At 43.3% G+C, this 21342-nt stretch overlaps 1 protein-coding gene across 4 annotated transcripts in view; it reads left to right on the plus strand.

The window, feature by feature from the left end:
* xpnpep1 (X-prolyl aminopeptidase (aminopeptidase P) 1, soluble) overlaps positions 1–21342 on the plus strand; it is a 107024-nt gene that overhangs the window by 49661 nt on the left and 36021 nt on the right. For all 4 annotated transcript variants that reach the window (XM_073026865.1, XM_073026866.1, XM_073026864.1 and 1 more), the window contains exons 9-13: positions 1749–1959; positions 5467–5556; positions 6066–6116; positions 6321–6379; positions 7811–7888. In XM_073026865.1, the coding sequence (XP_072882966.1) occupies positions 1749–1959; positions 5467–5556; positions 6066–6116; positions 6321–6379; positions 7811–7888 (489 nt within the window). The remainder of the gene's footprint in view (positions 1–1748; positions 1960–5466; positions 5557–6065; positions 6117–6320; positions 6380–7810; positions 7889–21342) is intronic.

Raw genomic sequence — 21342 nt, forward strand, 5'->3', positions numbered from 1 at the left:
ACACATTATTGGATCTTTTTTCAGCACAGGAATTATTCTTAGATATACAGTCAGAGAGCCTTGGAATCAATCATTCGCCATAGAAGTAGGCTCTTTGGCACCACATCTATATGGACCATTATACATGGATGCTAGTCACATTTACCTGTATTTGGTCTGTACTTTTCTGTGTGTTGTTGATGCAAGTGATTGTCAATATGCTTTTAAATGTAGTGAGATACCTGTCCACTATCTCCTTAGGCAGCATGTTTAAGATTATAACTACTGTCAAAAGCATTTCCCCTTGGATCCCTTCTAAAACTCGCTTTGTTATTATTCCCTGTTGCTTAAGTCGGTCTTGCTAAGTGGTAAAAGGTATCTTCACTATCTGTCCCCACGTAGTTTCATATATCTCTTATCAGGTCATCCTTCAGGTTAATCCTGTCTAGGGAAAACAAACGCAGTCTATCCAATCCCTTTGAAACAAGCTACATGTTGGAATAGAGGAGATTGAGGGGGTGACCTAATACAGGTGTATAAGATCATGAGAGGCATAGACAGAGTGAAAGCACTTGGTCTTTTTCCCCAGGAGCAGGTCATAAAATAAGTATAGATTCAAGATCAGAGGTGAAAGATTTGCAGGGGACATCAGGGTGCCTTCACACAAAGGGTGGTGTGTGTTTTGAATGAGTTGCCAGAAATGGTGGTTAAGGTGCTCCTCAGACAGGATGAAGAGGTCAATACTCCCCAATGCCATTAGGCTTTACAATTCTACTGCCAGGACTTAAGAACTTTTTAAAAGCTATTATTAATGCTTTTTGAGATAGTGATTTAGATGCATATCATATTTTTTACTGAGTTAAGTATTGTATGTAATTAGTTTTGCTACAACAAGTGTATGGGACATTGGAAAAAAAGTTGAATTTCCCCATGGGGATGAATAAAGTATCTATCTATCTATCTATCTATCTATCTATCTATCTATCTATCTATCTATCAGCAGCACTGAAAAACCATCTAGATCAGTACATGGATAGGAGAGGCTTCAAGGGCTAAATGAGGGCAGATGAGACTAGCTCACTGGTCAGTACAGTTGGCATGAATGAGATGGGCTGAAGAGCCTGTTTGTCTACAAGTCATTAACAATTATGACAAACATTGTGTCCCAGCATTAATCCTTGTGGTATGACTTTGGTCACAGGATCCCCATCAAAAAAGCACTCTCTGCCTTCTATAGCCAAGTCAATGTTAGATCCAATTTGCTAATTTTCTTTGGATCCTACAGGCTCCAATTTTGGCCAGTTCATAATTACTTAATCAAAATTACTAGAGTAGATAATATATTTTTAAATATCTCATTACTGTTCATTGGAGCTTTGGTATAAGTGGACTGCATATATTGCAAACATTTTATTACTTGTGACGTATTCTTAATGTCCTGAGGTCTTTGGAAATACCTCAAACAAAATCAGAAAGTAACTCATAAACCTGGCATAACCTTCTGATATTTTCTGTTTTTGTTTTATAGTGTTTGCAGTTTCTTGACTTCCTTTAAAATATATCTATATATACTTACTATAATTGACTTATTTATTTTCTTTCTGTATTATCAAGATTGCATTGTACTGCTGCTGCTAAGTTAATAAATTTTATGACATATGCTGGTGATATTAACCCTGATTCTGATTATCTTTAATGTGCACTCATGGCGATTGCTTGCCAAATTATCCACAGTTCTCAGACTTTTATTTTCCCTTTCTTCACTGCAGACTGTTCATTAACGAGAAGCACATGGAAGACCCTGCTGTGCGAGAGCATTTGCAGCTTGATTCAAATACAGCACCTGACTTCAGAGTTCATCTACTCCCGTATGAATCTGTTCTCAGTGAACTACGGGCTATTTGTTCCAATATGAACTCCAAGGAAAAGGTCTGGATCAGTAGCAAAGCCAGCCATGCTCTTTCCGAAGCAATCCCAAAGGTTTGTCATCACTGAGCAGTTAGATATTAATCTGACCAAACAAACCTGAAATCTTGTCAATTATAATCATAATGTATAGCTCAAGCTTTGTTAGCAAGACAGGTATCCAAAGTAAAAGTCATCAGGAAATGGTAATTATACTGAGCTTTTAAGAGTGTATTATTACTCTGATACTTATTTAAACTCCGGACTCCACAGGCATTGAAATTGTTCATCTCATTCTAAAGTAGGCATGGATTCCAAGTGTCACTTTAGAAGATCTTAGGTGGAGCAGGGAAGATTTGTCCACATGATGATTATTCTACTGAGAAAAGTTGTCTAGCTTTATCTTGTCCTGCATTAACTTGTTGACAACTGCAAATTGTTCTCAGCACCATACTGTTGTAGAAACAGTTGAAAATGGCTGGGGTGATTGGCTGTAGGACATTGGAGACAGGAGAAGAATTAGGCCATTTGGCTCATTGAGTCTGCTCTGCCTTTCCATCATGGCTGATTTATTATTCCTCTCAACCCCATTCTTCTGCCTTCGCCCCATAACCTTTGATGCCCTGATTAATCAAGAAGCTCTGAACCTCTTCATTAAGTATACGTAGTGACTTCACCTGCACAGCTGTCTGTGACAATGAATTCTGCAGATTCTCTCAACTGTGTTCAAAATGGATGTGCCTTTATTCTGAAGCTGCCCTCTACTCCTACACTCACCTACTATAGGAAACATCCTCTCCACGTCCACTCTATCTAGAACACGAAGTCTGCAGATACTGGAAATCCAAAGCACCAGACACAAAACTCTGCAGATCAGGCTGCACCAATGGAAAAGTCAATATTTTGGGCCAAGACCCTTCTTCAGGACTCTATCTAAGCTTTTCAATACTTCATAAGTTTCAATGACGTCCCTCTCATTCTTCTAAACTCCAGTGTGTGCAGGCCCAGAGCCATCAAATGCTCCTCTTATGTTAACCCCTTTGTTCCTGGGAATATTCTTGTGAACTCTTTTGGACTCTCTCCAATGCCAGCACATCTTTTCTTAGATAAGGGGCCCAAAACTGGTCTCAATACTCCAATACTACAGTGCAGTCTATCCAGTGCCTTATAAAGCCTCAGCAGTGCATTCTTGTTTTTGCATTCCCTTCCTTACCGACTCAGCTTGCAAGTTAGCCATCAAGGGAATCCTGCATGCGCACTCCCAAGTCCCAGGTTGTACTTCTGATTTTTGAATATTCTCCCATTTATAAAATAGTCCACACCTTTATTTTTTCTACCAAAGTGCACGACAATGCATTTCCCTGCATTATATTCCATCTGCAACTTCGTTGTTCATTCCCCCAATCTGCCTATGTCCTTCTGCAAACACCCTAGATCCTCAGCACTTCCTGCCCCTCCATCTATCTTTATATTGTCAGCAAATCTGGCCACAAAGCTATCAATTCCTTAATCTGTATCATTGACATATGACATGAAAAAAAGCGGTTCCAACACTGACCTCTGCGGAATACTGCTAGTCACTGGCAGCCAACCTGAGAAAGCTCCCTTTACTCGCACTCTTTTTTTTCTGCCAGTTGGCCAGTAATTCAAGAAATTATTGTTGTGCTGACCTTTTAACATACTCCAATCTGATCCTTCCTTCCAGTATAACCCTTCATTTTGTTCATCCATGTGCCTATCTAAGTCTTAAATATCCCTGATGTATCTGCCTGTACCCACACCCATGGCAACATATTCTAAGCACCTACCACTTTATCTGAAAACAGTACCTCTGGCATCCTCCTCTAAAATTATACCTTGTATTATATGTGTGTGGCCTATGGAAGAGGCTAGGGCTGTTGACTTTATTAGATTAGATTCAACTTTATTGTCATTGTGCCAAGTACAGATACAAAGCCAAATGAAATGCAGTTAACATCTAACCAGAAATGCAAAGAATAGTGTTATTTACAAAATAACTGTGAATAAAAAGCAAGTGCTACAGCAGACAAATATAAAAGTACTGAGACAGTACAATATGGGTGCAATACTGCTTAGCGCTGTGATGTGAGGTTCAGCAGGGTCACAGCCTCAGGGAAGAAGCTCTTCCTGTGCCTGTTGGTCTGGGAACAGAGGCTTCTGTAGTGCCTACTGGATGGGAGGAGAGTGAAAAAATCCATAGTTAGGGTGAGATGCATCCTTGATATCAAAACCTCATCATTTTATGCACCTCTGTCAAGTGGCCTATCACCCTTCTTACTTAGAATTCATATAGACTGTGGTTCATGTATTTACAGAAAGCAAGTTGGGAAAATGTCATTGTTAGGTGCATGCTCTGGGTCGCCTGCATCAGCACAGAGCTGATATATCATCACTTGGTCATCATCTTTGCTAAATGTTGACAATTTCAACCTGACAGATTGCCAGGCTGATCAGGGGCTATTTTATCTTTTGACAGTGCTTCATTCAGTACTTGCATTAAATCACTTTTCCAGAACTGAATGACTTCCAGAAGAGGAAATGACAGGAATGCAGATCAGGTTGGACAGTAATTGGAGAAGATTATACCTACCCTGCTGTGCATTTTCAATTTTATTTGTATTTAGTTCCATTTTTGAGCTCTTGCTGTCTCTTAAATCCCTCAGGAAAGTAACGTATTGAGCAGACCTCAGATACAAGAATTTCGGATGTACAGACTACGCATTTGGCTCCCAACTCATGCCTCAAAATTGCCATAGTTCTTTGTTATTGGCTCTCTTTCTTCATATCAAAGCGTGGCCAAGGCCAGGCTCTTACTTTGGTATTAAGTGTAAATCTGATGGTATTTTAAATAAAAGTGGGAGATTAGTAGCACAGTATTTCCCAAAAGTTAGTGCAGCTTTTTATTGATGTGGTTTGTGTGCAGTAGAGTTGAAGGTTGGTAATGGGACAAGCTTTAATTTTTGTGGGTAAGCATATAAAATTAGATTTTGTAATCATGGTAGCATAGCAGTTAGCACAACCGCTTTATGGTGCTAGTGATTACTAATTTGGATTAATTCTGCCACTGTCTGTAAGGAGTTTTTGTGTTCTCCTCCTGACTCTGTAAGTTTCCTCTGGGTACTCTGGTTTGCTCCCACATTCCAAAAATATATGGTTAGTAAATTGTGAGCATGCCATGTTGGCACTGGAAGTGCAGCAACACTTGCAGGCTACCCTGGAACAATCCTCAGACTTGATGCAAAGCGATGCATTTCATTGTGTGTTTTGTTGTACCTGTGACAAATAAAGTCACGTGACAACAAACAAAAAACGTGACAAACAAATAAACACTCCATTCTCAGCAGTGGGTTGTATTCCTCTCCTAGTTTATGCTTCCATTGACTCCAAAAGAGTAATGAGGAGAGATGTTCAATAGGTGGCTAAACTATTGGCACTTATTTAAATGGCTGACAAAATTTGTCTCTAAATACTTTTAGATTTTCTCATTCCACAGTTTGTCAAAATTGTAGAACAGGAATTGAATTGAGCATTAGTAAACTATATTTATTTTGATTTCAATAGATGTTGAGGCTGCAGACAGTTTACACTCCAGTTTGCATTACAAAAGCTATGAAGAATCCAACAGAGATTGAAGGCATGAGGCAAGCCCACGTGAGTAATTTGATCATTAGTTTCCTTGTAGAATTTTTGTACTTTCATCTCTGGAAAGTTTTAGTTATCTTAAACAATTGAAAATGGAACTTAAATGATTTGTACATAATACACCTGCAATATCATTGTTCCAATATATTTATTTAGTATGTGCAAATTGATGGGGGGTAAAGTATTTTATATCAATACAAGATCTTACCCTTTTGTCAATTTGAATTGTTCTTGGTCAAATTAATCAATTTAAGCTTCAATTTTTGCAGCACTTTGAGTCTACTGTAATATTTTTGCTTAAGCACCATAAGAGTACTTGCGTGAATTTCTGCAGTTGTTGTCTGCTTCACATCGGGTTATGACCTCCAGCATAAGATGTTGTATTTTAGATGGGTCTTGCTCTCCTCATTTGAGGGGAAAACATTTGTAATCTTTTAAAAGTAAATGCAGAATCATGCAGGCATGATAAAAGAAGTAGCTGGGAATGAACTGATCTGTTTTATGTTTTTAAATGCCAGATTAAAGATGCAGTAGCTCTCTGTGAGTTGTTTGCTTGGCTTGAGAAGGAGGTAAGAAATCTTGTTTATGTTATTGCTGGGATTGTTTCACAGTTTCCATTGTTCAGTGGAACTCATTAATGATCATGAAACACCTTCTGTAATAACCTTCTATAGAATATTTTTAACAACATCATTACTTGTATTCACTTTTTTGCTAGTTTCTTTTTGTATTTCTATTGTACTGATTTATCTGCTAAAACTGGAACTTTGCAGGTTCCAAAAGGCAAAATAACTGAAATAGATGCTGCAGACAAAGTTGCAGAATTACGCAGGTAAGGCTGGCATGTGTTTATCATTAAATTAAATGTGTGAAACAAGCTAAGCGCTGTTTCCTATTTTGTTAGGAAACAATGCTATTGAACATTTGTATTTCTGTAGATCAGAGCCTTATTTTCACCGTCTAACTTTAAGATCACTCTGTTCGGACAAAATTTATATGTACATACATAAGGGAAATGAATATCATACTTCCAGATTTGCTGATGATACTGGAGTAGATGGGTATTATGTATGTGTAAAGGAGCAAGGGAGTATGGTGTGGACAAGAAGGTGGCAGATTGGATATAATATGGAAAACTGTCATGCACTTTGCCCAAAACAGAAAGCAATATTATTAAAAAAGAGTTGAGACAGCATTAACATTAAAGGACATCTAAGTGTATATTTATAAAAGTAACAAGCAGGCACAAAAAAATGGTCAGGAAGGTAAACCTTTAGTAAGAGGATTTGAATGCAGGGTTACTGCAGTTTTGTAGAACCTTGGTGACATTGCAGGTAGAGTATTTTGTACACTTTTGATTTCCTTATCCAAGGGAGATGTAATTGTTATAGAGGGAATGCCATGAAGATTTGCTGAGATGGCAGGTATGCAGAATGAGAGGCAATTTGAGGTGACTAAAGCTTATATTTTTGCAAAACGTAATGGAGCAAGATTTGCACCTTCCTATTGGCAAAATTGCTCCAGCTGTGCCAGGTTAGTCGGGGAGCTCTCTTGATGTCTTGCCAGAGACGTTAGATCAGGTTAAGGTCAGGACTCTGACTTAGCCACTCAAGAGCATCTATTTTCTTTATTTGAAGCCACTTCATGATTACTCTAGCAATGTGCTGCTGAAACAAGAACTTCTTCCTCAGTTTAAGCTTTCTGGCAGAGGCGAGCAGGTTTTTATCCAGACTCTCTCTGTATTTAGCACCATTCATCTTCCCATCCATCCTGACCAGATTTCCTGAAAAGCATCTGCATACCATGATGCTACCTCCACCATACTTTACAGTAGGGATGGTGTTACCTGGCTGATGCACAGTATTAGATTTACTGCTTAGTGTTGAGGCCAAAGAGTACCACTTTTGTCTCATCTGACTGCAAGACCTTCTTCTAGATTTTTGCAGTACCTTCTAAGTGATGCTTTGCAAAGTCTTTAGGTGGAAAAAAATGTTTTCTTTGTTTTTTAGCTATGTCTTCTTCCTTGCCACCCTTCTGTAAATATCATTTTTGTGCAAGGCTTTAAAGATTCTGGAACAATGATCTTCATCCCCAATTGCAGCCACTGATTTCTGCAGCTCACTCAGTGTGACTGTTAGCGCCACAGTAGCCTCTTTCAGAAGTGCCATTCAGTAGTTTGTGGTTTAATTGATTATGTTTTGCAATTTCAATAATAATTTTTTTAAATATTACTTGTTTTAATTCCCTCATTAATGTTTTGCAGCCAGCAAGACAAATTTGTAGGCTTGAGCTTTTCCTCTATCTCCAGCAGTGGTCCAAACAGTGCAATTATTCACTACAGGTAACAAATAATTAGACTGAGTTGGTATAATGCGCTTTAATGTTCAGAGGTAAAAGTGATCATCTTTGAGGGTTTTGTTTAAGGATCTGTATGACAATTTCTTCTAAGTACTAAATGTTTAATCATGTGTGTAAATAATGATTAAATCTCTTCATATTTCTTCAAGAATAGGAGTGAATAGGGAGAACTGAAAGCAGAAATAATAGAATAAGATAATATTGATTATGTTAGTGGTAAATAATAGTGATGAAAGAGGAGGACTTTAGAACCTTTTCTGATTAGCTTCTAAATTTATCCCTGCGGCTGTTACTATGGAAATTCTGAATTATTGATCAGAAAGTGCGCAAGTGTGTCCTTGATTCCCCTCAGCACAAATATGATGCAAGTATTAATATGGAAGGCATTTTGCCTTAAAAATTAAAAGCTAGTTATCATTCTGGCGAAATAGATGGTACTTAGTGAGCTTAAACAAGATACTTTAAGTTTCACTGTCATTTTGATAGTAAGTGCTACATGGAACATAAACATGGGAGCAGACGTGGACTATAGTATTAGGATTAGTTTACTCAGCTTCTCAGCTTGCTGTGCCATTTAACATAGTCTTGGCTGATCGAATTATAATCAATTCCATGTACCCTGCTAACCAAAGTAACCTTTCAGATATTCAAAAGACTGTGTTTTCACTGCTCTCTAAAGAAGAGACTCATGGCCATATGAATAAAGTTCTTATGTCACCTCTGTCTTGCATGGGTGAACCTCTGCTATTGAATGGTGACCGCTAGTATTGATTCTCTCATAAGGGAAAAAAAAACATACTTCACTAGATCCATCCTGTTACATCACCCAGGATTTTGTTTCAATCAAGTAGCTCTCTATCCTAACTGAAGTGTTTGCACGTCTAGCCTATTTAACCTATCCTTGTAAGATAACTTGCCTATTGCAGGTATCAGTTTAATAAATCAACCTTAAGTTGCGTTCAAAGCATTCACATCCTTCCATTTGTAGGGGGACTGGTACGGTGCATAGTTTCCTAAGTGTGATCGCATTAATTCCCTATATGGCTAAAGCATAACTCCCCACATTTTAACCAATTTCCCCGACAATAAGTGAGAGTGTGCTTAATTGCTTGCAGTATCTGTGTATTGGCATTTTGTAATTTGTGCACCTGGACACTCAGTTCCTCCTGCATGTAGAATTCTGCGATTTGTCACCATTGAGATCATATGTTTTTTTAATTTATTTTTCCTTTTAAGTGGCCAATTTCACATTTTCCCAATTACATCCAATTGCTTGGTCTTTACACACTGATCGAAACTATCTATATCTCTGTGTAACCTCTTGATGTTCTCTTCATAGCTTACTTTCTTTGTATCATCAGTACATTGAGCAACCATTACATTGCTGTCCTCATCCAAATCATTTTTATAAATTGTAAAAAGTTAAGTGTCTAACACTGATCCATATGGCAGATCATTGGTATATATCAGCCAAGGCTACAGATATCAGAAACTGGACCAAATGACTACCGGAGGAACTCCGTGCAGATCAAGGGTCTCAACCCAAAACATCAATGGTCCTGTTCCCCTTACTGATGCTGCTCTGCCCATTAAGTTCACACACACGGTAGTATTTTTGTTATTTTTTTGCTCCAGAAAAGCATGCATTTATATCTACTCTCTGCTTATTGTTCATTAGCTAAGTTTCTATAACTGCCAAAGTGTTACCTCTTTTACCAGGAGCTCTTAAGTTCTGAAATAACTTTCTACATGATTCTGGGTGTAGATGCCCTCTGGAAAACTTAAGTGTAATACACCCTGGACTGGATGGCGAGCTTTGTCTTGGGCATAACTGCCCTGGGTTTCCTTGCACTTAGCTGCATGAAGACTGTTGTTCCCAGAACTTTTCTTCCGAGTCACAACTCCTGGGGCACAGTTTTGGTTTCATCTTTTTCTGCCATTGGCTTTGCTGGCCTCTCTGCTCCTATTTAGAAGAGGTGCCACTGTTGCTCATGAGGCAACTCCAACTGCTATAGCTATTGGTCCCTTTAATTTATGCTTTGTACTTTTCCTCCGGTACACACTCCTCACTGGGTCTCTTTAGATCTGCTCTGTGGCTGATGGAGGTTTGTTCTTTGCCTGCTCCTGTTTTGTACTGCGTCTTCCTTCCTGTTCTCCTATTATTCCTCAAACTGGTGCTCCTTCAGTGGGATTACAGCAGAAGTAGGAGTCAAAGTTCCTTTGGGAGCAGCTTTGATCACTGCCCTCGGGATAGACAAAGTTCTTGGTACACTAGTACTGTCAAGAGTACATCTATATTTAGTGCTGTAGATGGACAGAATACATATGGAGTCTGGAAAGTACCTTCAAAGCAAGCTTTCAGTATCAAGTTTAATCACTGGCAAATGTTGTGAAATTTGTTGCTTTGTAGCAGCAGTACAGTGCAATGTATAATAAAAAAACTATAATTACAGTAGGAAGTGTATATAAAATTAAATAGTGCAAAAAGAGAGCAAAAAAAAAGTGAGGCAGTGTTCATGGGTTTATTGCTCATTCATAAATCTGATGGTGGAGGGAAAGAAGCTGTTCCTGAAACATAGAGTGTGGATCTTCAGGCTCCCTAATGGTAACAATGAGAAGAGAACATATCCTGGGTAATGATGGATGCCGCCTTCTCAAGACATCGCCTTTTGAAGGTGTCCTCGATGCTGGAGAGGGTAGTACCTATGATGGAGCTAGCTAAGCTTACAATTTTCTGCAGCTTTTTCTGGTTCTGTGCAGTGACCCTCCATACCAAACGTTGATATAACTAGTTAGAATGCTCTTCACAGAACATCTGTAGAAATTTGAAAGTATCTAGGTGACACACTAAGTGCCTCAAATTCTTAAAGAAGTATAACTGGTGTCATGCCTTCTTTGTAATTGCATCATTATGTTGGACCCAGGATTAATCTTCAGAGATGTTGACACCCAGGAGCTTGAAACTGCTCACCCTTTACACTGCTGATCCCTCAATGAGGACTGGTATATGTTCCCTGATTTCCTCTTCCTGAATTCCCCCAGTCGATTGTTTAGTCTTACTGACCTTGAGTGCAATATCTCACTCCTGTGCACCACCTTGTCACCATCTGAAATTCTGCCAACAAAAGTGGTGTCATCAGCAAATTTAGTGATGGTGTTTGAGCTATGCCTAGCCACACATGGGTGTAGAGAGAGTAGAACAGTGGACTAAGCATACATCCTTCAGGTGCGCCAGTGTTGATTGTGGACAAGGAGGAGATGTTATTTCCGATCGGCACAGATTGTGGTCTTCCGGCGAGGGGGTCAAGGATCCAGTTGTAGAAGGAGGTACAGCGGCCCAGGCTTTGGAGCTTGTTGATTAGAACTGAGGGTACGATAGTGTTGAATGGTGAGGTCTAATCAATAAACAGCAGCCGGATGTGGGCAGTACTCTTGTCCAGGTGATCCAAGGCTGAATGGAGAGTCAGTGAGATTACATCTGCTGTAGACCTATTGTAATAGGCAAATTGCAGTGGTTCCAGGTTCTTGCTTAGGCAAGAGTTGATTCTGGCCATGACCAGTCTCTCAAAGCACTTCATCAGAGTAGATTTGAGTGCAACTGGACAATAGTTATTAAGGTAGCTCATCTTGCTTTTCTTGGACACTGGTATGATTGTTGCCCTATGGTAGCAGGTGGGAATCTCTAACTGCAACAGTGAGAGATTGAAGACACTCTTGAGCACACAGAGCATCTGGATGGCACAGGTTTGCAATGCCCTACCATGTACATCATCAGGGCCTGTGCCTTGTGACGGTTCACACTCTTGAAAGATGTTCTGACATCTGCCTCAGAGACAAAGATCACAGGTCACCAGATGCTGCAGGAATTCATATAGGTGTAATTTTATTCTCCCTTTGAAAGTATGCATAAAAGACATTTTGCTCATCTGGGAGTGAAGCATCACAGCTATTCATGATGTTAGATTTTGCCTTGTGGGAAGAAATGGCGTGCAAACCCTGCCAGAGCTGATGCGCATCTGACTCCGTCTCTAACTTCAATTGGGATTGTTTCTTTTGCTCTTAAAATAGTCCTTTGAAAGTTGTGCTTGGACTTCTTGTATAGATCTGGATCACTGATCTTGAATGCCACAGATCTAGCCCTCAGCAGACTACAAATCTCATGGTTTATCTTGATGAAGTTGGTGACAATTGTGGCATATTTATTCAGATCTGAACATGGGTCTCTGAATTTTGTCCAGTCCACCAACTCAAAGCAGTCCTATAAACGCTTCTCTGCCTCCCTTGACCACAGTGGTGATGCTATGGTGAGGATTGGAGCTTTCTGTTTATTCATCAATGGGGGGGGGGGGGGGAACTCATCCTAAAACAAATTTTCTTCAATCCAAAGTTTTCATTTTTCTTCTGTTATTTCTTAATTACTTTAACCCACTATCTTTACCCCTATGTGCTGTACATACACAGGGATGGGCCTTCTGCAAAGTCAAACTTCAGCACCTATGCTCTATGTGAGCCACGTGCAGTTCCGCTTTTACCTTTAATGTATACTGACAGTTTTCTGTCCTAGACTTTATGAAGCTCTCGTTAGGCTAGTATGCAGGCATGAGTTCGCTATAGTTCACCTTGGTTTACAATTGTGGCTCAGGATGGTTGAAGCTTTTATGGACTTTCACTGCCTGGTACCAACCATGTAGAAGCCCCTTTATCTGACTGCTACATGCTCACCACCCCTATTGCTCTCTCTGCTGTGCTTCAGAACCAAGAATTCACTATTCTTTCCTATGAATTTACTATCTCCTTCTATAAGTGCCAATTAGCACAGATTCCATTAGGATTCTTTCCTCAGTAAGTTTCCAGAGTAATAAATGAAATAATAGTGTGGGGTCTGTCCTCATAACTTTCAGCCTTTTCACTGGGACAGATATTAAGCTGATGGTTTGCAGTTTTCTGCTTTCTCCTCTCTTGAATAAATAAGTCACATTTGTTGTTTCCTCAAATCTAATTAAACCAAATAAAGAACTTTCTTACAAGCCAATTGTTTTAGAACCTGGAGACTTCTCAGTCTGTAGTTCTGACAATATTCTGAATGTATTAGACTTGGCATTTTCATGAGCACTCAATAATAGTGCATTTTATGGCCTCTTAAACTGCTAAAAGATGTTTATATCTCACAAAAATTAGACATAGGAGCAGAATTGGGCCATTCAGCCCATCAAGTCAGCTCCACCATTTCATCATGGCTGATCCATTTTCCCTCTCAACCCCATTCTCCTGCCTTCTCCCTGTAACCTTTCATGCCATGACTAATCAAGAACCTATCAACCGCCACTTTTTATACACTCAATGACCTGGCCTCCACAGCTGCCTGTGGCAATGAATTTCACAGATTCGCCATCCTTGGGCTAAAGAAATTCCTCCTTGTGTATATTAAAATGGATATCCCTCTATTCTCAGACTGTGCCCTCTGGTCCTAGAGTCCCTCACTATAGGAAACAGCCTCTCGATGTGCATTCTATCTAAGCTTCAATGGTTTCAATGAGATTCCCCCTCATTCTTCAAAATTCCAGTGAATACAGGCCCAGAGACATCAATATTCCTCATACGATAACCATTTCATTTTTGCAGTTATAGTCCATTCCTCTTTTCAACTCTCTCTATTGTCAGCATATCCTTTCTTAGATAAGAGAACCTTTACTGCTCCCAGTACTCCGTGAGGTCTCACCAGTGCTTTATAAAACCTCAGCATTACATCCTTGCTTTTATATTCTAGTCCTCTCGAAATGAAATCTAACATTGCATTTACCTTCCTCATCACCAACTCAACTTGCAAGTTAACCTTCAGTGAATCCTGAACGAGGACTCAATTTCATCATCCAAATCAAAGCCATGGTCCCAGGACAGACCCCTGTGGAACACCAGTAGTCACCTACAACCAACTAGAAAAGGATACCTTTATTCCCACTCTTTACCTGTTGCTGATCAGTCAATCCTTTATCCTTGCTGGTATCATTTCTGTAATACCATGGGCTCTTACCTTGGTAAGCAGCTTCATGTGCGGCCCCTTGTCAAATACCTTCTAAAATTCCAAGTACACCACTTCCACTGATGCTCTTTTGTCTATCCTGCTTGTTATTTCTTCAAAGAATCCCAGAAAGTGTGTCAGACAAGATTTTCCTTAAGGAAACCATGCTGACTTTGGTTAATTTTAACATGTGCCTTCAAGTACCCTGAGATGTCATCCTTAACAATCGACTCCAACATCTTTTCAAACACTGAGGTCAGGCTAACTGGCCTATAATTTCCATTGTTTTGCCTCCATCCCTTCTTGAAGAGTGGAGTGACATTTGCAATTTTCCAGTCTTCTGAAACCATGCTAGAACCTAGTGATTCTTTTGAGAACATTGCTAATGCCTCTCGAATTTCCAACATACTGCTTGTGCCTTCCACAGTAAAGACTGATGCAAAATTCTTAGTTCATCTGCCATTTCCTTGTCTCCATTACTATTTCTCCTGCATCATTTTTCAGCAGTCCAATATCTATTCTTGCCTTTCTTTTACACTTGTATCTGAATAAACCTTTCTTATCTTCTCTGATATTGGCTAATTTACCTTTGCATTTCATCTTGTTCCTTTTAGTTGCCTTCTGTTGTTTTTTAAGAACTTCCCAATCTTACTGCTAATTTTTGCTTTATTATTTATCCTCTCTTTTGCTTTTACGTTGTCTTTGTCTTTACCTTGTCCACACTGTTGTGCCATCCTGCCTGTAGAATATTTAGTGACGACTGAGCTCATCAGTTTCATCAACTTTGCCACAACTTCCACCCTGCCCTTAAATTCACTTCGTCCATTTTTGACATCTTCCTCCCCTTTCTGAATACAGGCAGTCCCCGGGTTATGTTCAAGTTCCGTTCCTGAGTCCGTCTTTAAGTCGGATTTGTACGTAAGTCGGAACAAGTACATCCTGTATTATTTAGCGTCAGTTAGTCAAACGTTTGTCTTAGTATATAGTACATATTTTACCTTTCTATGCATATAAAACACTTAAGAAACATATGTATTCCAGTAATTAAATCACTGCGTTGCTTAGTAATTATTGTAGCTTTCATCAGGGCAGGGCCTTTCACATGCTCCATTATTCTCACTTTATCCTTTATCCTTTAAAATTGTTTCGATCGTTGACCAACTGTAGCCTAACGCTTTTCCAATGATCGATGGCGTTTCACCTTTTTCCAAACGCTTTATTATTTCCACTTTATTTTCAATCGCGATCGCTTCCCGTCAATGGAACAGAAACACTGCGAGCGGCGGGTCCTGAGCTGTGCCGGCTCCCGAGGTCCACTGGGTCCTAAGGACCACTGCACCGTGTTCCCCGGGTCCTGAACTCCACCACACTGCGACAGGTTAAATGGGACAAGTGGGGGCTGTGCTGGGTTTGGGTATTTGATCCTCCACAATATTCCACGTGGGAATTTAAACTAGAGGTGGCAGTGTTTTTTTTATGAGGTCTAGTTGCGAACTCGACGTCAACCCGGCATGGATGGTACAGGAGTCATTGGATCAACATCAACCTGGCACGGGAGCGGTCTGTCACTAAACTGAACTCGGGAACCTTGAGCCTGACGCTGATCTCACTGAGCCACCAGCCGATCGGAAAAGGGGGGCGGGTCAGGGTGAATCTTACTAAGAAAAATTTAAACCCAATACAAAGTTAAACACTCAACACAGTGTCAACGGCAACGACTTAAAATGGCAGACGGTGTCGCGATCTGACTTAAAATGGCGGACAGTGTTCTCCTTCCTCAGTTCGTAAGTACGAGTTGTCCGTAAGTCGGATGTTCGTAACTCGGGGACTACCTGTATCTCTGTGGCAGAGGTGGAAATGATAGGGTCTTCTAAGAGACTCCTGGATAGGTACATGGAGCTTAGAAAAATAGAGGGCTATGGAGAAGCCGAGGTAGTTCTAAGGTAGGGACATGCTTGGCACAGCTTTGTGGGCTGAAGGGCCTGTATTGTGCTGTAGGTTTTCTATGTTTCTGTCTCCATCTCTCATTCACTGCAACTTCTGCCATCTCCAGAGGGATCCTAACACCAAACATATCTTTACCTTCCTCCCTCTCTCCATTTTCCACAGGGATTGCTTCCTCCTTGATTCCCTTATCCATTTGTCTATCCCAACTTATCTCTCTCCTGTTAATTTATCCCTGCAAGTGGCCAAAGTGCTCCACCTGCCTATTCACCTCCTCCCTCACCTCAATTCAGGGCCCCAAACAGTCCTTCCAGATGAGGCAACACTTCACCTGCGAATCTGCTGGGGTCATCGATTGTGTCTGATGTGGACTCATCTACATTGGTGAGACCTATTGTAAATTTGGGGACTGTTTCATTGAGCATATCTACTCCATCCGCCAAAAGCGGTACTTCTCAGCGGCCAAACATTTTGATTCGGATTCCCACCCTTTTTCCGGCATGGCCTCCTCTTTTGCCAGAATGAGGCCACCCTCAGGGTGCAAGAGCAACACCTTATACTCCATCTGGGTATACTCCAACCTAATGGCAAGACTATCAATTTCGCCTTCTGGTTAAAGAAAATTTCCCTCCCCTCCTCTTTTTCTTCTCTTCCCGCTCTGGCCTCTTACTTCTTTAAGCCTGTCTATGACCTCCCTATGTGCCTCCTTTCCTTTCTCCTATGGTTCACTCTCCTCTCCTATCAGATTCATTCCTCTCCAGCTCTTTACCTTTCCTACCCACCTGGCCTCACCTATCACCTGTTAGCTATCATCCTTCTCCTCCCCCTACCTTTTTATTCTGGCATTTCCCCCTTCCATTCCAGCCCTGAAGAAGTGTCTCATCCCAAAAAGTGGACTGCTTATTCATTTACATAGATACTGCCTGACCTGCTGAGTTCCTCCAGCATTTTGTGCGTGTCGCTTTAGAATACTTTGTTGGGATGTATCTGTCCTGTGCCTTCTGTATGACTCCCAGGAGTTCCAGCAATTGCTGTTCTGCTGTCATCTCTGCTAGGGTCTCCTTCCAATCAACTTTGGCCAGCACCTGTTTCGTGCCTTTATAATTCCCTTTACTCCACTGTAATACTGATAAATCTGATTCTGCCTCTCAGAGTGCAGAATTCATAGAAAAGTGTAGCATAGAAACTTCGGGCTAGTCTGCAATGAAAACATTTAAATTACCTACTCCCATCGACCTGTACCAGGACCATAGCCCTCCGTACCCCTACCATCGACCTGCACCCGGACCATAGCCCTCCGTACCCCTACCATCGACCTGCACCCGGACCATAGCCCTCCATACCCCTACCATCGACCTGCAGCCGGACCATAGCCCTCCATACCCCTACCATCGACCTGTACCAGGACCATAGCCCTCCATACCCCTACCATCGACCTGTACCCAGACCATAGCCCTCGGTACCCCTACCATCGACCTGCACCCGGACCATAGCCCTCCGTACCCCTACCATCGACCTGCACCCGGACCATAGCCCTCCGTACCCCTACCATCGACCTGCACCCGGACCATAACCCTCCATACCCCTACCATCGACCTGTACCAGGACCATAGCCCTCCATACCCCTACCATCGACCTGTACCCAGACCATAGCCCTCCGTACCCCTACCATCGACCTGCACCCGGACCATAGCCCTCCGTACCCCTACCATCGACCTGCACCCGGACCATAACCCTCCATACCCCTACCATCGACCTGCACCCGGACCATAACCCTCCATACCCCTACCATCGACCTGCACCCAGACCATAGCCCTCCATACCCCTACCATCGACCTGCACCCGGACCATAGCCCTCCGTACCCCTACCATTGACCTGCACCCGGACCATAGCCCTCCGTACCCCTACCATCGACCTGCACCCGGACCATAGCCCTCCGTACCCCTACCATCGACCTGCAGCCGGACCATAGCCCTCCATACCCCTACCATCGACCTGTACCAGGACCATAGCCCTCCATACCCCTACCATCGACCTGTACCCAGACCATAGCCCTCCGTACCCCTACCATCGACCTGCACCCGGACCATAGCCCTCCGTACCCCTACCATCGACCTGCACCCGGACCATAGCCCTCCGTACCCCTACCATCGACCTGCACCCGGACCATAGCCCTCCGTACCCCTACCATCGACCTGCACCCGGACCATAGCCCTCCATACCCCTACCATCGACCTGCACCCGGACCATAGCCCTCCGTACCCCTACCATCGAGCTGCACCCGGACCATAGCCCTCCGTACCCCTACCATCGACCAGCGCCCGGACCATAGCCCTCCGTACCCCTACCATCGACCTGCACCCGGACCAAAGCCCTCCGTACCCCTACCATCGACCTGCACCCGGACCATAGCCCTCCGTACCCCTACCATCGACCTGCACCCGGACCATAGCCCTCCGTACCCCTACCATCGACCTGTACCCAGACCATAGCCCTCCATACCCCTACCATCGACCTGTACCCGGACCATAGCCCTCCATACCCCTACCATCGACCTGTACCAGGACCATAGCCCTCCATACCCCTACCATCGACCTGTACCCAGACCATAGCCCTCCGTACCCCTACCATCGACCTGCACCCGGACCATAGCCCTCCGTACCCCTACCATCGACCTGCACCCGGACCATAACCCTCCATACCCCTACCATCGACCTGCACCCGGACCATAACCCTCCATACCCCTACCATCGACCTGTACCAGGACCATAGCCCTCCATACCCCTACCATCGACCTGCACCCAGACCATAGCCCTCCATACCCCTACCATCGACCTGCACCCGGACCATAGCCCTCCGTACTCCTACCATCGACCTGCACCCGGACCATAGCCCTCCGTACCCCTACCATCGACCTGCACCCGGACCATAGCCCTCCGTACCCCTACCATCGACCTGCACCCGGACCATAGCCCTCCGTACCCCTACCATCGACCTGCACCCGGACCATAGCCCTCCGTACCCCTACCATCGACCTGCACCCGGACCATAGCCCTCCGTACCCCTACCATCGACCTGCACCCGGACCATAGCCCTCCGTACCCCTACCATCGACCTGCACCCGGACCATAGCCCTCCATACCCCTACCATCGACCTGCACCCGGACCATAGCCCTCCATACCCCTACCATCGACCTGCGCCCGGACCATAGCCCTCCGTACCCCTACCATCGACCTGCACCTGGACCAAAGCCCTCTGTACCCCTACCATCGACCTGCACCCGGACCATAGCCCTCCGTACCCCTACCATCGACCTGCACCCGGACCATAGCCCTCCATACCCCTACCATCGACCTGCACCCAGACCATAGCCCTCCATACCCCTACCATCGACCTGCACCCGGACCATAGCCCTCCGTACCCCTACCATCGACCTGTACCCGGACCATAGCCCTCCGTACCCCTACCATCGACCTGTACCCAGACCATAGCCCTCCGTACCCCTACCATCGACCTGCACCCAGACCATAGCCCTCCGTACCCCTACCATCGACCTGCACCAGGACCATAGCCCTCCGTACCCCTACCATCGACCTGCACCCGGACCATAGCCCTCCGTACCCCTACCATCGACCTGCACCAGGACCATAGCCCTCCGTACCCCTACCATCGACCTGTACCCGGACCATAGCCCTCCGTACCCTTACCATCGACCTGCACCCGGACCATAGCCCTCCATACTCCTACCATCGACCTGTACCCGGACCATAGCCCTCCGTACCCCTACCATCGACCTGCACCCGGACCATAGCCCTCCATACCCCTACCATCGACCTATACCCAGACCATAGCCCTCCGTACCCCTACCATCGACCTGCACCCGGACCATAGCCCTCCATACCCCTACCATCGACCTGTACCAGGACCGTAGCCCTCCATACCCCTACCATCGACCTGCACCCGGACCATAGCCCTCCATACCCCTACCATCGACCTGCACCCGGACCATAGCCCTCCATACCCCTACCATCGACCTGCACCCGGACCATAGCCCTCCATACCCCTACCATCCATGTAACTTGAAACAATGTTGAAATCGAGCTTGCATATACCACTTGTGCTGGCAGCTCATTCCACACTCTCACGACCCCCTGAGTGAAAAAGTTTCCTCTCATGTTCCCCTTACACTTTTCACCTTTCATCCTTAACCCATGAACTCTGGTTGTAGTCCCACCCAACCTCAGTGGAAAAAGCCTGCTTGCTTTTATCCTCCTAATTCTGTATAATTCTATCAAATTCCCCCTCGATCTTCTCCATTCTAAGGAATAAAGTCCTAACCTATTAAATCTTTCCTTATAACTCAGGTCGTCCAGATCCAGCAATATACTTGTAAGTTTTCACTGTACTCTTTCAACTTTATTTACCTGTTTCCTGCCTGCACAAAATACTCCAAATTAGGCCTCACCAATGTCTTAACTTCAACATAGTATCCCATCTCCTGTACTCAGTACATTGATTTATGAAGACCAATGTGCCAAAAGTTTTCTTTATTTACCTGTGACGACAATTTCAAGTAATTATGGACCTGTATTCCAAGATCCCTGTATCTTACCACACTCCTCAGTGCCTTACCATTCAGTGTGTAAGACCTACCCTGGTTGGTCCTATTGAAGTATAGCACCTCGTACCTGTCTGCATTAAATTCAATCTGCCAGTTTTTCAGCTGATGCGAATTCCTCTGCAAGCTATGATAGCCTTTCTTGATGTCCATTACGCCCCCAATCTTGGTGTCATCCACATATTTGCTGATCAAGTTACCCACATTATCATTCAATCATTGATAAAGATGAAAAACAATGGGCATGGCACAGATCCCTCTGGCACACCACTAGTCACAGGCCTCCAGTCAAAGAGGCAAACCTCTACTACCCTATAAAAAAGACACACAAAGTCAGGTTAATGACAGAAGCCTGCTCCTCTCAAGAATGATCTATTTATGTGAGTCATGCCTCAATCAAAACAGCTTTCAGGGGACCTTGAAGCAGAATTGTAGAGAAGCATGAAGCTGGGAAAGGCTGCAAAGTCATTTCTGAAGACCTGAATGTTCATCAGTCCACAGTAAGAGAAATTGTCTACAAAGGGAGGAAGTCCAGTACTGTTGCTACTCTCCCTAGGAGTGGGCATCCAGTAAAGATCACACCAAGAGCACAACACTCAATGCTGAAGGAGGTGAAAAAGAACCTAAGGGTAACAGTAGAAGACCTGCAGAAATCTCTAGAACTTGCTTAAGTTTCTGTTCATGTGTTCACTATAAGAAAAACACTGGAAAAAAATGGTATTCATGGAAGAAAAAGAATTGCTACACATCTCAAGTTTGCAAAAGACCACCTGGATGTTCCACAACATTTCTGGGACAGACAAACAGATGTTGGAACTTTTTGGCAGAAATGTACTCCACTATGTTTGGAGGAA

The sequence above is a fragment of the Hemitrygon akajei genome, chromosome 23 (assembly GCF_048418815.1).
Source record: "Hemitrygon akajei chromosome 23, sHemAka1.3, whole genome shotgun sequence".
NCBI lineage: Eukaryota > Metazoa > Chordata > Chondrichthyes > Myliobatiformes > Dasyatidae > Hemitrygon > Hemitrygon akajei.